The sequence below is a fragment of the Salmo salar genome, chromosome 09, assembly GCF_965601325.2.
Source record: "Salmo salar chromosome 09, fSalSal1, whole genome shotgun sequence".
Taxonomy (NCBI): domain Eukaryota; kingdom Metazoa; phylum Chordata; class Actinopteri; order Salmoniformes; family Salmonidae; genus Salmo; species Salmo salar.
In genome coordinates this window covers 42,913,489-42,929,723 of record NC_138299.1, presented here as the reverse complement: position 1 = coordinate 42,929,723, position 16,235 = coordinate 42,913,489, and the positions used below count along the sequence as shown (strand labels likewise).

Genomic DNA, 16,235 nt, shown 5'->3' with positions numbered 1-16,235 from the left:
TCTAGTTTTAGCTCATGTTGATATTTTCGATTTAGATTTCATTCATTCTTGCTCACAGTTTACACAAACTGAAGAAATTCAGAGTTCACATAAATCAAACATTGCATAGAAAATAGCACGAGAAAATACTTACAATACATAGCACATTGCAAACATATAGTACAGACAAATACATAACAGGCTACAGAACATTTATTCTATGTAAAAAAAAAAAAAGAATATAAAAAAAAAGATAACTTTGAATAGCTATACTCTAAAGAGCTACAGATAACTCTTTAGCCTTTATTCCAGAATCATTGTCAGCATTGGACAGCTCTTGTAACGACACAGGTTTATTTCAGTTTGTATCGAGTGCACTACGTGGTGTTTTGGGAAACGTGTGTGACGTCTACAGCCGTTATTTTGTACAATGCATCGTCATCGGGAAATCTTGCCTGGATGGTTCGTATAAATCTACAAATCTCCTGTCCCCAGATCCTACAATCTGTCCAATATTAAAATATTATTGGAACTGTATATCCCCAATAAATTACCTACAGTACCACGCACAGAAAAGTACAAATAACTCACCCTCCCCATACGGTGTGATTCAGCCATGTTCAACGCACGCAAGTTTCATATGAACGGAACGCCCCCATACCGCATCTCTATCAAATTTGACATCGATTTAACTTGGGAGTACATGTCTTCATGAGATGCTATACGGGCGAATACAACTTTAATATACCTTGACATTGGAAATTAAACTTTAATGTGCCGAATATGCGTTCATAGGCTTCACGCAATACCAAATAATGAGCGAGGATATCCATTCAGTAATATATCTGAAAATGAATCTGATTATTCGTATGTTTATACTTTTCATCGCTTCACCGGTCGATACAACTGATAACATCGACGTTTGCCCAACTTTTTGCGACTGCACCAAATGGGACATTACGAAAACAGTGTCATGCTTCGAAATTGACGTCCTACCTGCATTCCATCCCAGCACTAAAGAGTTGTAAGTACACTCGTTTCCGTATCTTTCTAGTGTTTCTTTTTACCTGCCCTGTCAGTCAGTCGAAGTGATGCTGATTTAAAGGAATAACTCAGCAAAAGAGAAGTTCACTTAATTGACATACGACGAATAATACCTGGTAGTGGGATTTAGTTTTAAACTACAGTCTGGGATTCAAGAAATCTGTTCAACTGGTGATTTGAATTGTTTATATTTACGTATTGGTTCTTATCTCATGGGTTTAACACAGCTGTCTGTTTTTATCATTACCCAACATACATAGAAGGTATTCTCATCTTGTAAATGTGTATAATCTATTATTATTATTATTATTATTATTAATCAGCTTCTATTGGATACTATGTCGACAGAACAATCCCTCTCTCTCTCTGCAGATCTACACTGACCAGTAACCATCATCCCATAGCCCCAGAATATGTTTATATTATCTATATAATGTCTATGGATGTGACAGGTCAGGCAATAGTTACTTTGTATTTGCAGATAACTAAATTAGAACAAAGAAAAAAAGCTAATGCGGTATAATAATGGGTTGCAGGGATATTATAGAGATGTGAAAACTAGAATGGATACCTTTACACGCACAACACAAATGAAATGAAAAGCACTATACAAATGCAACAGATTATCGATGTATTATCACAACAGGTGGCTTGTGGAGACAAGACTGACCTCCATATCTCAGGATGCCTTCGCCAACTTGATCAACATCTCTCACATGTAGGTTATTGTTTGTAACATATGCTACTATGTTATATCTGTAGTAGTAAAAGTATAATATCATAGAACTGAACAGCCCGTCATTGATTATCTCACTTCCATACACTTCCATAGGGCCTACAGGGGAACAGCCAGGGACGGATATAGATGTAGCTGTTTACAATGTACTACTATCCAATCTGTTCTTGCAGTGAAAAAGTTCTACATTTCCATTCTATATTTTCCCAATCAGTTACATCTCAGATGATGAAAGTCTGACGAGTCTGGAGAGACATTCCTTTCACAAGCTGCCCAAGGCTATCCACATGTAAGTACAGTAGGTTAGGCGGCCCCGCCACAGTCTCTCTTTTTTCTTCGGAAACCCATCTCTCTCTTATCTCATATATCTATCTACCTCAGTTTAGGGTTGCAGCGCATATAGAGCCTCCAATCTACCATCCAGAGTTTGTGTTTTAGCCCAACGGTATGTGGTTTGGAATTGGAGGCTCTTTTAGCCCAACCATGTGGTTTGGAATTGGAACAGGAGGTGCCTGAATCGTTGTTTAGCCTAAAAGGTTTAGACGGGGAAATATCAAATTACATGACCAAACGAGAGACTGAATAATTATTGGATGCATGCATTTACATGAATTCTCAACGGCTGGCACAGAGGCAGGGCCCGGATTACCGACCGGATTGCATGCCCCGGGGCCCCAGGTGACATCCACTGATTTTGTTATAATGTTTCAGTCACTCAGATAACATAAGAAAAAGGCATAAGCCATGTCGAAATGTGTAAATCTACAGGAAATATAAGCACATTTATCTCTCAGCCCAAAGGCAAAATGTGTAGAATTGCAGGAATTTAGTTTTAAAACAGCAAACATTTCTTTCTGCCGCCAAGAGTACGGGGTTCTAAAGAGTACGGGGTTCTAAAGATTACGGGGTTCTAAAGAGTACGGGGTTCTAAAGAGTACAGGGTTCTAAAGAGTACGGGGTTCTAAAGAGTACGGGGTTCTAAAATGTTAATGCCCAGGGCCCCAGATTTGGTTAGTCCGGCCCTGTACATAGCTGTTTTTGTTGTGGTTTGAATGGTTGCAGTCTCCCAGACAGCCACGGTAGACATGCACAGACTCTGGGTTGTGGCTTAAGGAAAGGGAAAGGGGATACCTACTCAGTTGCACAACTGACTACATTCGACTGAAATGTGTCTTCTCAAGAGGCAATATACAGCTGCTACATCCTTTTTTTGACTTCTAAGTTAATGATATGTACCCATTGATTCTTAGTGAACATAACTTATAAATGTCTCATGAGCTTAGTTCAGCTGTTGTACCCCATCAGAACCCAAAATAGAAGCTTGTTTTACCCCAATGTTTGTAAACATATTAAATGTAAACAAACACTATATAGCCTCAGAACATGGTTAAAACTATACTTTGGATATCATGGATGGTCAGTCCTTGCATCCGTAGCTCTGTCTATGAATTTGAGAGTGTTTACATTTCTCTAGCCCCATCCTTCAGCTTTTTACCAAAACAGGGGCGAGGATTACTGATCCAACCCAATCTTTTCTCTTCCTGGGTGATTATGATTACATTCCAGTTTGGTAGAAATGTGTTTGGCACTGGCAACATGGTAACATAGAACATGGTAACATGGTAACATAGAACATGGTAACATGGTAACATAGAACATAGTAACATGGTAACATAGAACATGGTAACATGCTAACATAGAACATGGTGACATGGTAACATAGAACATGGTAACATAGAACATTTTAACATGGTAACATAGAACATGGTAACATAGAACATGGTAAAATAGAACATGGTAACACAGAACAGGGTGACATGGTAACATAGTACATGGTAACATAGAACATTTTAACATGGTAACATAGAACATGGTAACATAGAACATGGTAACATAGAACATTTTAACATGGTAACATAGAACATGGTAACATAGAACATGGTAAAATAGAACATGGTAACACAGAACAGGGTGACATGGTAACATAGTACATGGTAACATAGAACATGGTGACATAGAACATGGTAACATAGAACATGGTAACATGGTAACATAGAACATGGTAACATGGAAATGTGGTAACATGGTAACATAGAACATGATAACATGGTGACATGGTAACATAGAACATGGTAACATAAAACATGGTAACATGGCAACATAGAAAATGGTAACATGGCAACATGGCAACATGGTAACATAGAACATGGCAACATGGTAACATAGAACATGGTAACATGGTAACATGGCAACATGGTAATATGGTAACATAGAACATGGTAACATGGTAACTTGGTAACATGGCAACATGGTAACATGGTAACTTGGTAACATGGCAACATGGTAACATGGTAACATAGAACATGGTAACATAGAACATGGCAAAAAGGCAACATAGAACATGGTAACATCGCAACATAGAACATGGTAACATAGAACATGGTAACATAGAACATGGTGACATGGTAACATAGAACATGGTAACATGGTAACATTGAACATAGAACATGGTAACATAGAACATGGTAACAAGGTAACATAGAACATGGTAACATGGTAACATAGAACATGGTAACATAGAACATGGTAACATGGTAACATTGAACATAGAACATGGTAACATGGTAACAAGGTAACATAGAACATGGTAACATGGTAACATAGAACATGGTAACGTGGTAACATAGAACATGGTAACATGGTAACATGGTAACATAGAACATGGTAACGTGGTAACATAGAACATGGTTACATGGTAACATAGTACATGGTAACATAGTAACATTGAACATAGAACATGGTAACATTGCACATGGTAACATAGAACATGGTAACATGGTCACATAGAACATGGTAACATGGTCAAATAGAACATGGTAACATGGTAACATAGAACATGGTGACATGGTAACATGGTAACATAGAACATGGTAACATGGAAATGTGGTTACATGGTAACATAGAACATTGTAACATGGTGACATGATAACATGGTAACATAGAACATGGTAACATAAAACATGGTAACATGGCAACATGGTAGCATAGAACATGGTAACATGGCGACATGGTAACATTGAACATGGTAACATGGCAACAAGGTAACATTGAACATGGTAACATGGCAACAAGGTAACATAGAACATGGTAACATAGAACATGACAACATGGTAACATAGAAAATGGTAACATGGCAACATGGTAACATAGAACATGGTAACATAAAACATGGTAACATGGCAACATGGTAGCATAGAACATGGTAACATGGCGACATGGTAACATTGAACATGGTAACATTGCACATGGTAACATAGAACATGGTAACATGGTAACATAGACCATGGTAACATAGAACGTGGTAACATAGAACATGGTAACGTGGTAACATAGAACATGGTAACATGGTAACATAGAACATGGTAACATAGTACATGGTAACGTGGTAACATAGAACATGGTTACATGGTAACATAGAACATGGTAACATAGTAACATAGAACATGGTAACATTGCACATGGTAACATTGCACATGGTAACATGTAACATGGTAACATAGAACATGGTAATGTGGTAACATAGAACATGGTTACATGGTAACATAGAACATGGTAACATAGTAACATTGAACATAGAACATGGTAACATTGCACATGGTAACATAGAACATGGTAAAATAGAACATGGTAACGTGGTAACATAGAACATGGTAACAAGGTAACATGTTCTATGTTACCACATTACCATGTTCTATGTTACCATGTTCTATGTTACCATGTTCTATGTTACCACGTTGCCATGTTCTATGTTACCATGTTCTATGTTACCACGTTACCATGTTCTATGTTACCACGTTACCATGTTCTATGTTACCATGTTCTATGTTACCACATTACCATGTTCTATGTTACCATGTTCTATGTTACCATGTTCTTTGTTACCATGTTACCATGTTTTATGTTACCATGTTCTATGTTACCTCGTTACCATGTTCTATGTTACCATGTTACCATGTTCTATGTTACCATGTGCAATGTTACCATGTTCTATGTTCAATGTTACCATGTTCTATGTTACCATGTAACCATGTTCTATGTTACCACGTTACCATGTTCTATGTCACCATGTTCTATGTTACCATGTGCAATGTTACCATGTTCTATGTTCAATGTTACTATGTTACCATGTTCTATGTTACCATGTAACCATGTTCTATGTTACCATGTTCTATGTTACCATGTTCTATGTTACCACGTTACCATGTTCTATGTTACCATGTTCTATGTTACCACGTTACCATGTTCTATGTTACCATGTTCTATGTTACCACGTTACCATGTTCTATGTTACCATGTTCTATGTTACCATGTTCTATGTTACCACATTACCATGTTCTATGTTACCATGTTCTATGTTACCATGTTCTTTGTTACCATGCTCTATGTTACCATGTTCTATGTTACCTCGTTACCATGTTCTATGTTACCATGTTCTATGTTACCATGTTACCATGTTCTATGTTACCATGTGCAATGTTACCATGTTCTATGTTCAATGTTACCATGTTCTATGTTACCATGTAACCATGTTCCTTGTTACCACGTTACCATGTTCTATGTTACCATGTGCAATGTTACCATGTTCTATGTTCAATGTTACCATGTTACCATGTTCTATGTTACCATGTAACCATGTTCTATGTTACCATGTTCTATGTTACCACGTTACCATGTTCTATGTTACCATGTTCTATGTTACCATGTTCTATGTTACCTTGTTACCATGTTCTATGTTACCATGTTCTATGTTCAATGTTACCATGTTCTATGTTACCACGTTACCATGTTCTATGTTACCATGTTACCATGGTAACATAGAACATGGTAACATGGTAACATAGAACATGGTAACATAGTAACATTATGGACATTTTGGACTGTGTGATGTGGTGTTGGTTGTTGTTCAATTGTGTGCGCATCACATTCATTTGCTGTGTGTGTGTGTGTGTGTGTGTGTGTGTGTGTGTGTGTGTGTGTGTGTGTGTGTGTGTGTGTGTGTGTGTGTGTGTGTGTTTGTCACAGAGAAATAAGGAGTATCAGGAGCCTGTCTTACATTGACCCAGAGGCATTCAAGGACCTCACAAACTTAAAGTACCTGTAAGTGGGGGAAATTATTTCATTTAATTTATTTACCCTTATTTTACCAGGTAAGTTGACTAAGAATCTATTTTGATGCAACCATTAACTGTCATGGCAGCTTCGGACCTTATTCACATAAAAAAATGTTTGACGTTCATCATTTTTTATGGGGTAAGAATCAATGTGCTGCCATGCATAAACCCTGCAGATCGAAAACCGCTTCACACCGCAACGATTATTATTTGTATTTGGATACTCGTAAAAAACATTGTAGTCTGTGATGGTTTTTAAAAAGACCCAACCGTTTATCAGCTACCCACACCAGCTGTTTATGGTAGAACATTCTGCTGTGAATAAGGTCCATTACCCCTTAAGAAAGATGCAAACCACCTCTGCTACAATAGAAGTCAAGTAAAAACTCAGGTGCTTCCATAAAAGTCAAGTAAAAACTTCCACACGTGTTCAAGAAAAGGAAGAAGCAGAGAACTGTGTTATGGCTAAAATAATCAATGGTCCAGTCACTTAGTGAATGTCTCCCAGGAGCCCTTTCAGCGATGAAGTGTTGTCTTGTTCATGTTGGTATTCTCCTGTCCTTTTAGAGGACGATGCATTAGTTTCAGGCTTCACTTAGGCTACCTAATTTATAATCATTTTATTTAATCATTTATGCCATTTAGCAGACACTTTTATCCCAAGCAACTTACTTTCATGTGCGCACCATGCTCCATGCTCTACCAACTGAGCTACCTGGTCCCATGGTTGTCTTGGCAGCACCTCTATACATAAAGTAAATTATACTTTATCATATATAATTTACCGGTTAGTATAAGTGGCTGAATGACAAATTGTTGATTATAGTGGTGTGCAGGAATTCTTGGAACGCTGCAATTACTTCAGGTTTTTTTCGTTAAAGGGGTACTCCTGATGACATCATAGATGTAACTTTTCTTAGGATCTTTTCATCAAATCACATCAAATTGTATTTGTCACATGCTTTGTAAACAAAAGGTGTAGACTCACAGTGAAATGCTTACTTACGGTTGCCTGGCTAAACAAACTCCTACGCCACGCTCACAGACATTAGTTTCTTATCCGCAATGAGTCTGGATCTGAGTACCTCCCCGACAATATCTAGAATGGAAATCCATTCTAGACCGTCTGATTGGTCCCAGAAACCGATGGGATGGGCCAGAGCCAAAACGTACGTGGGTGAAACACTGTTTTAGAAATGTGTCATTGGCTTTGATACTCTAATTGGTTAGAAATGATCCAATCGCTGATGACTTTGTTTTGTACAACCATAGAGATCCTATTCAATTACTCATTATTAGTATTCTAATTCCTAATTCTATGTGTACAACGCCCCTTATTCTGACGTCACCACAAACAACTTAAATGACGTCAGCCTCAGACTGAAGTATTTAGCGGATGATAGTGCAGCAGATTAATTCAGTTTGAGTCGTCAGGCAATACGGGTCCCCTTCCAACAACGCAGAGTTAAAGATAAAGATGAAACAAATAAAAATAGAAACACCAGGAATAAATACACAGTGAATAACAATAACGAAAATAAAATGGCTATATACAGGAAGTACCAGGTAATAACATGGCTATATACAGGGAGTACCAGGTAATAACATGGCTATGTACAGGGAGTACCAGGTAATAACATGGCTATATATATAGGGAGTACCAGGTAATAACATGGCTATATACAGGGAGTACCAGGTAATAACATGGTTATATACAGGAAGTACCAGGTAATAACATGGCTATATACAGGGAGTACCAGGTAATAACATGGCTATGTACAGGGAGTACCAGGTAATAACATGGCTATATATATAGGGAGTACCAGGTAATAACATGGCTATATACAGGGAGTACCAGGTAATAACATGGCTATATACAGGGAGTACCAGGTAATAACATGGCTATATACAGGGAGTACCAGTACTGAGATGATGTGCAGGTATACGAATGCTTAGCAGGACAGGAAAATTGTCTAATTCACACACTTATCAAGAGCACATCCCTGGTCATCCCTACTGCCTCTGATCTGGCAGACTCACTAAACACAAATGCTTCGTTTGTAAATTATGTCTGACTGTTGAACTGTGTCCCTGGCTATCCGTAAATTTAAAAAAACAAGAAACTCATGCCGTCTGGTTTGCTTAATATAAGGAAATAGAAATTATTTATACTTTTACATTTGATAATTAAGTATATTTAAAACCAAATACTTTGACTTTTTCTAAAGTAGTATTTTACTGGGTGACTTTCACTTTTACTTGAGTCATTTTCCTTCAAGGTATCTTTGCGTTTACTCAAGTACGACAATTGGGTACTTTTTCCACCACTGCGAGTCAATGTGCAGGGATACGAGGTAATACCATGGCTATATACAGTGAGTACCAGTACCGAGTCGATGTGCAGGGATATGAGGTAATAACATGGTAATATACAGGGAGTACCAGTACTGAGTCAATGTGCAGGGGTACGAGGTAATAACATGACTATATACATGCAGTGGTGGAAAAAGTACCCAATTGTCATACTTCAGTAAAAGTAAAGATACCTTAATAGAAAATGACTCAAGTACCGTAAAAGTCGTCCAGTAAAATACTACATGAGTCAAAAGTCTAAAAGTATTTGGTTTTAAATATACTTAAGTATCAAAAGTAAAAGTACAAGTATAAATCATATCAACTTCCTTATATTAAACAAACCAGACGGCACCATTGTCTAGTTTCTATTTATTTACAGATAGCCAAGGGAACACTACAACACTCAGACATCATTTACAGATAGCCAGGGGCACACTCCAACAGTCAGACATAATTTACAAACAAAGCATGTGTTTAGTGAGTCTGCCAGATCAGAGGCAATAGGGATGACCAGGGATGTTCTCTTGATACGTGTGTGAATTAGACCCCTTTCCTGTCCTGCTAAACCTTCAAAATGTAACAAGTACTTTTGCGTGTCAGGGAAAATGTAAGTAGTAAAAAGTACATTATTTTCTTCAGGAATGTAGTGACATAAAAGTTAAAGTTGTAAAAAATATGAATAGTAAAGTACAAATACCCCCAAAAATATCTTAAGTAGTACTTGAAATTATTTTTACTTAATTACTTTACACCACTGTATACAGGGAGTACTAGTGCCGAGTTGATGTGCAGGGGTACGAGGTAATTAAGGAAGATATGTAAATATAGGTGGCAACAGGATTGACAATAGACTGAGCTATAGCAGCAGCATACATTGCCTTGCAAAAGTATTCACCCCTCTTGGCGTTTTTCCTATTTTGTTGCATTACAACCTGTAATTTAAATTGATTTTTATTTGGATTTCATGTAATGGACATACACAAAATAGTCAAAATTGGTGAAGTGAAATGAAAAAAAGACTTTTTTTTTAAAAAATCATAAAAAAACAAAAACGGAAAAGTGGTGCTTCTGTATGTATTCACCCCCTTTGCTATGAAGCCCCTAAATAAGATCTGGTGCAACCAATTACCTTTAGAAGTCACATAATTAATTAAATACCGTCCACCTGTGTGCAATCTAAGTGTCACATGATCTGTCACATGATCTCAGTATATATACATCTGTTCTGAAAGGTCCCAGAGTCAGCAACACTACCAAGCAAGCGGCACCATGAAGACCAAGGAGCTCTCCAAACAGGTCAGGGACAAAGTTGTGGAGAAGTACAGATCAGGGTTGGGTTATAAAAAAAATAACAGAAACTTTGAAAATCCCACGGAGCACCATTAAATCCATTACTAAAAAGTGGAAAGAATATGACGCAACAAACCTGCCAAGAGAAGGCCGCCCACCAAAACTCATGGACCAGGCTAGGAGGGCATTAATCAGAGAGGCAACAAAGAGACCAAAGATAACCCTGAAGGAGCTGCAAAGCTCCACAGTGGAGATTGGAGTATCTGTCCATAGGACCACTTTAAGCCGTACACTCCACAGGGCTGGGCTTTAGGGAGGAGTGGCCAGAAAAAAGCCATTGCTTAAAGAAAAAAATAAGCAAACACGTTTGGTGTTCGCCAAAAGGCATGTGGAAGACTCCCCAGCATATGGAAGAAGGTACTCTTGTCAGATGAGACAAAAAAATTGCTTATTGGACATCAAGGAAAACACTAAGTCTGGCACAAACCCAACACCTCTCATCACCCTGAGAACACCATCCCCACAGTGAAGCATGGTGGTGGCAGCATCATGCTGTGGAGATGTTTTTCATTGGCAGGGACTGGGAAACTGGTCAGAATTGAAGGATTGATGGATGGCGCTAAATACAAGGAAATTCTTGAGGGAAACCTGTTTCAGTCTTCCAGAGATTTGAGACTGGGACGGAGGTTCACCTTCCAGCAGGACAATGACCCTAAGCATACTGCTAAAGAAACACTCGAGTGGTTTAAGGGGAAACATTTAATTGTCTTGAATGGCCAAGTCAAAGCCCAGACTTCAATCCAATTGAGAATCTGTGGTATGACTTAAAGATTGCTGTACACCAGCAGGAGCTCATCCAACTTGAAGGAGCTGGAGCAGTTTTGAATTGAAGAATGGGCAAAATCCCAGTGGCTTGAAGTACCAAGCTGATAGAGATATATCCCAAGAGACTTGTAGCTGTAATTGCTGCAAAAAGGTGTCTCTACAAAGTATTGACTTTGGAGGGTGAATAGTTATGAACGCTCAAGTTTTCAGTTTCTTTGTCTTATGTCTTGTTTGTTTCACAATAAGAAATATATTCCATCTTCAAAGTGGTTTGCATGTTGTGTAAATCAAATGATACAAACCCCCCCAAAAATCAATTTTAATTCCAGGTTGTAAGGCAACATAATAGGAAAAATGCCAAGGGAGGTGAATACTTTTGCAAGGCACTGTATGTGGTGAATGTTGTGTGTGTGTGTGTGTGTGTGTGTGTGTGTGTGTGTGTGTGTGTGTGTGTGTGTGTGTGTGTGTGTGTGTGTGTTTGTCACAGAGAAATAAGGAGTATCAGGAGCCTGTCTTACATTGACCCAGAGGCATTCAAGGACCTCACAAACTTAAAGTACCTGTAAGTGGGGGAAATTATTTCATTTAATTTATTTACCCTTATTTTACCAGGTAAGTTGACTAAGAATCTATTTTGATGCAACCATTAACTGTCATGGCAGCTTCGGACCTTATTCACATAAAAAAATGTAAGTATGTGTGATAGTATGGGTAGAGACCAGTGTGTGTGCGTAGAGTCAGTGCAAGGGAGTTTGTTAAATAAAATGTTGTTTCGCAGTCTTGTCGTTTTTTTTTTTTTTTACCATATTTTTTGTACATAATGTAGACAATCACTTTTTTTTATCGATGGAGAAACTGGGTATATGGTGCTAGAGATAATTAATGTGAAGTTATTAGCTTGAGCTTGCATGCCCAGTTAGGTGGATTTTATTAGCTCAGTTGGTAAGTCATTAGCAGAGTTACGTGTGCATGGTGCTCGTTTGTAAATAAACCCTGCCGTGTCACTCCAAGACCTTGGTCATACCTGTAGGGTTGACTCACAGAACACTAGATAAAACCCTAGAATGGAAATTGTCATCCGGGCGACTACACCACGGCCATCTTGGTTTATATTGGATCTCTATGGGTAGCCTAGCCCTGATGGAGACTGATACAGTATTTGTTCCACTGCAGGGGTATCTTCAACACTGGCCTGCCCTCCTTCCCTGCTCTGGGCCAGATCCGTTCCAGCCAGGACGACTTCATCTTGTAAGTGTTTGGTCCTTTCGGCTGAGCTTTTCTATTATATCACCCCCACACCACCACCCCAATTATCATCACCACCACCACGACCACCACCACCACCATCACCACCACCAATATCACCACCATCACCACCACCATCACCACCATCATCACCACCAATACCATCATCACCACCACCACCATCAACACCACCACCACCAGTACCATCACCATCATCACCACCATCATTACCACCAATACCATCCTCACCATCATCACCACCATCATCACCACCATCACCATCATCACCACCATCATCACCACCAATACCATCATCATCACCACCATCATCACCTTAACCATCATCACCACCAATACCATCACCATCATCACCACCATCACCATCATCACCACCAATACCATCATCACCATCACCACCATCATCACCACCCCCATCATCACCACTCCCATCATTACCACCATCACAACCACCACCCCCACCAACATCACCACCATCACCCCCCCAATCATCATCACTACCATCACAACCACCATCACCACCACCACCACCCCATCATCACAACCACCACCAACCCCACCACCAACACAACCACCAATACCAACCCCACCACCACAACCCCATCATCACCGCCACCACCCCATCATCACCGCCACCATCCCCATCATCACCACTACCACACCCATCATCACCGCCATCCCCCCCACCAACACCATCACCACCTCCATCATCACCACCACCGTCTCCCCCATGATCACCACCACCACCAACCCCAACATCCCCACCCCCAACATCACCACCATCGTCACCATCACCACCAACCCCAACATGACTGCCACCATCCCCATCATCACCACCACCATCCCCATCATCCCCATCATCACCACCACCACCCCCATCATCACCGCCGTCACCCCCATCAAAACCACCCCATCATCCCCACCACCACCCCATCATCACCACCACCACCACCCCCATCATCACTGCCATCACCCCCATCAACACCATCCCCATCATCACCACCACCCCCATCACCACCACCACCACCACGCTTTCAGTAGAACATGACTCAAATGTTCTGTCCTTGCTAACATAAGAAATGAAAGGGAAAAATATCAACACATAATCTTCTCCATTGAGAAAAACTGCCCAAATGGACATTTAATTGCCCAGCCTTTGTGCGCTGTTTTTTCCCTTAATGTGAATGGCTGTCTGTCTATCTGTCTCTCTCTGTGTGTGTGTGTGTGTGTGTGTGTGTGTGTGTGTGTGTGTGTGTGTGTGTGTGTGTGTGTGTGTGTGTGTGTGTGTGTGTGTGTGTGTCTGTGTGTGTGTGTGGTGTGTGTGTGTGTGTGGTGTGTGTGTGAACCGCATGCAGACAGAGATAGGTAGAGTTCTGCGATGAGACAAATGATGGGGATCAGAAGAAAGGGTTATTTATAGGAAATGAATTATCAATAAAAGGTATCATCTTGTTATTATTAGACTATAGTCCCCATTACTAACAGTATGGTCCCCATCACCTAACAGTACGGTCCCCATCACCTAACAGTGCGGTCCCCATCACCTAACATTATGGTCCCCATCACCTAACAGTATGGTCCCCATCATCTAACAGTATGGTCCCCATCATCTAACAGTATGGTCCCCATCACCTAACAGTATGGTCCCCATCACCTAACAGTATGGTCCCCATCACTAACAGCTTAGTCCCCATCACCTAACAGTATGGTCACCATCACCTAACAGTATGGTCCCCATCACTAACAGCTTAGTCTCCATCACCTAACAGTATGGTCCCCATCACATAACAGTATGGTCCCCATCACCTAACAATATGGTCCCCATCACCTAACAGTATGGTCCCCATCACCTAACAGTATGGTCCCCATCACCTAACAGCATAGTCCCCATCACCTAACAGTATGGTCCCCATCACCTAACAGTATAGTCCCCATCACTAACATTATGGTCCCCATCACCTAACATTATGGTCCCCATCACCTAACAGCATAGTCCCCATCACCTAACAGTATAGTCCCCATAACTAACATTATGGTCCCCATCACCTAACAATATGGTCCCCATCACCTAACAGTATAGTCCCCATCACCTAACAGTATAGTCCCCATCACCTAACAGTATGGTCCCCATCACCTAACAGCATAGTCCCCATCACCTAACAGTATGGTCCCCATCACCTAACAGTATGGTCCCCATCACCTAACATTATGGTCCCCATCACCTAACAGCATAGTCCCCATCACCTAACAGTATAGTCCCCATAACTAACATTATGGTCCCCATCACCTAACAATATGGTCCCCATCACCTAACAGTATAGTCCCCATCACCTAACAGTATGGTCCCCATCACCTAACAGTATGGTCCCCATCACCTAACAGTATGGTCCCCATCACCTAACATTATGGTCCCCATCACCTAACATTATGGTCCCCATCACCTAACAGTATGGTCCCCATCACCTAACAGTATAGTCCCCATCACCTAACAGTATGGTCACCATCACCTAACAGTATGGTCCCCATCATCTAACTGTATAGTCCCCATCATCTAACATTATGGTCCCCATCACCGAACAGTATGGTCCCCATCACCTAACAGTATGGTCCCCATCACCTAACAGTATGGTCCCCATCACCTTACAGCATAGTCCCCATCACCTAACAGCTTAGTCCCCATCACCTAACAGTATGGTCCCCATCACCTAACATTATGGTCCCCATCACCTAATAGTATGGTCCCCATCACCTAACAGTATGGTCCCCATCACCTAACAGTATAGTCCCCATCACCTAACAGTATAGTCCCCATCACCTAACAGTATAGTCCCCATCACCTAACATTAAGGTCCCCATCACCTAACAGCATAGTCCCCATCACCTAACAGTATGGTCCCCATCACCTAACAGTATGGTCCCCATCACCTAACAGTATAGTCCCCATCACCTAACAGTATAGTCCCCATCACCTAACAGTATGGTCCCCATCACCTTACAGCATAGTCCCCATCACCTAACAGTATAGTCCCCATCACCTAACAGTATGGTCCCCATCACCTAACAGTATGGTCCCCATCACCTAACAGTATAGTCCCCATCACCTAACAGTATAGTCCCCATCACCTAACAGTATAGTCCCCATCACCTAACATTAAGGTCCCCATCACCTAACAGCATAGTCCCCATCACCTAACAGTATGGTCCCCATCACCTAACAGTATGGTCCCCATCACCTAACAGTATAGTCCCCATCACCTAACAGTATAGTCCCCATCACCTAACAGTATGGTCCCCATCACCTTACAGCATAGTCCCCATCACCTAACAGTATAGTCCCCATCACCTAACAGTATGGTCCCCATCACCTAACATTATGGTCCCCATCACCTAACAGTATGGTCCCCATCACCTAACAGTATGGTCCCCATCACCTAACAGTATGGTCCCCATCACCTAACAGTATAGTCCCCATCACCTAACAGTATAGTCCCCATCACCTAACATTAAGGTCCCCATCACCTAACAGCATAGTCCCCATCACCTAACAGTATAGTCCCCATCACCTAACAGTA

At 40.6% G+C, this 16,235-nt stretch overlaps 1 protein-coding gene across 2 annotated transcripts in view; it reads left to right on the top strand.

The window, feature by feature from the left end:
* Positions 1-593: 593 nt before the first annotated feature.
* The window catches only part of LOC106575145 (thyrotropin receptor), a 36,824-nt gene continuing 21,182 nt past the window's right edge, over positions 594-16,235 (top strand). Inside the window, exons 1-5 of one of the 2 annotated variants that reach the window (XM_045723680.2) lie at positions 594-1,003; positions 1,670-1,741; positions 1,974-2,048; positions 6,842-6,916; positions 12,574-12,648. In XM_045723680.2, coding sequence (XP_045579636.1) covers positions 795-1,003; positions 1,670-1,741; positions 1,974-2,048; positions 6,842-6,916; positions 12,574-12,648 — 506 coding nt within the window. In that variant the 5' untranslated portion in view covers positions 594-794. Of the gene's footprint in view, positions 1,004-1,669; positions 1,742-1,973; positions 2,049-6,841; positions 6,917-12,335; positions 12,649-16,235 lie in introns of those variants that run through there. The other variant, XM_082955792.1, reaches the window with a different exon arrangement.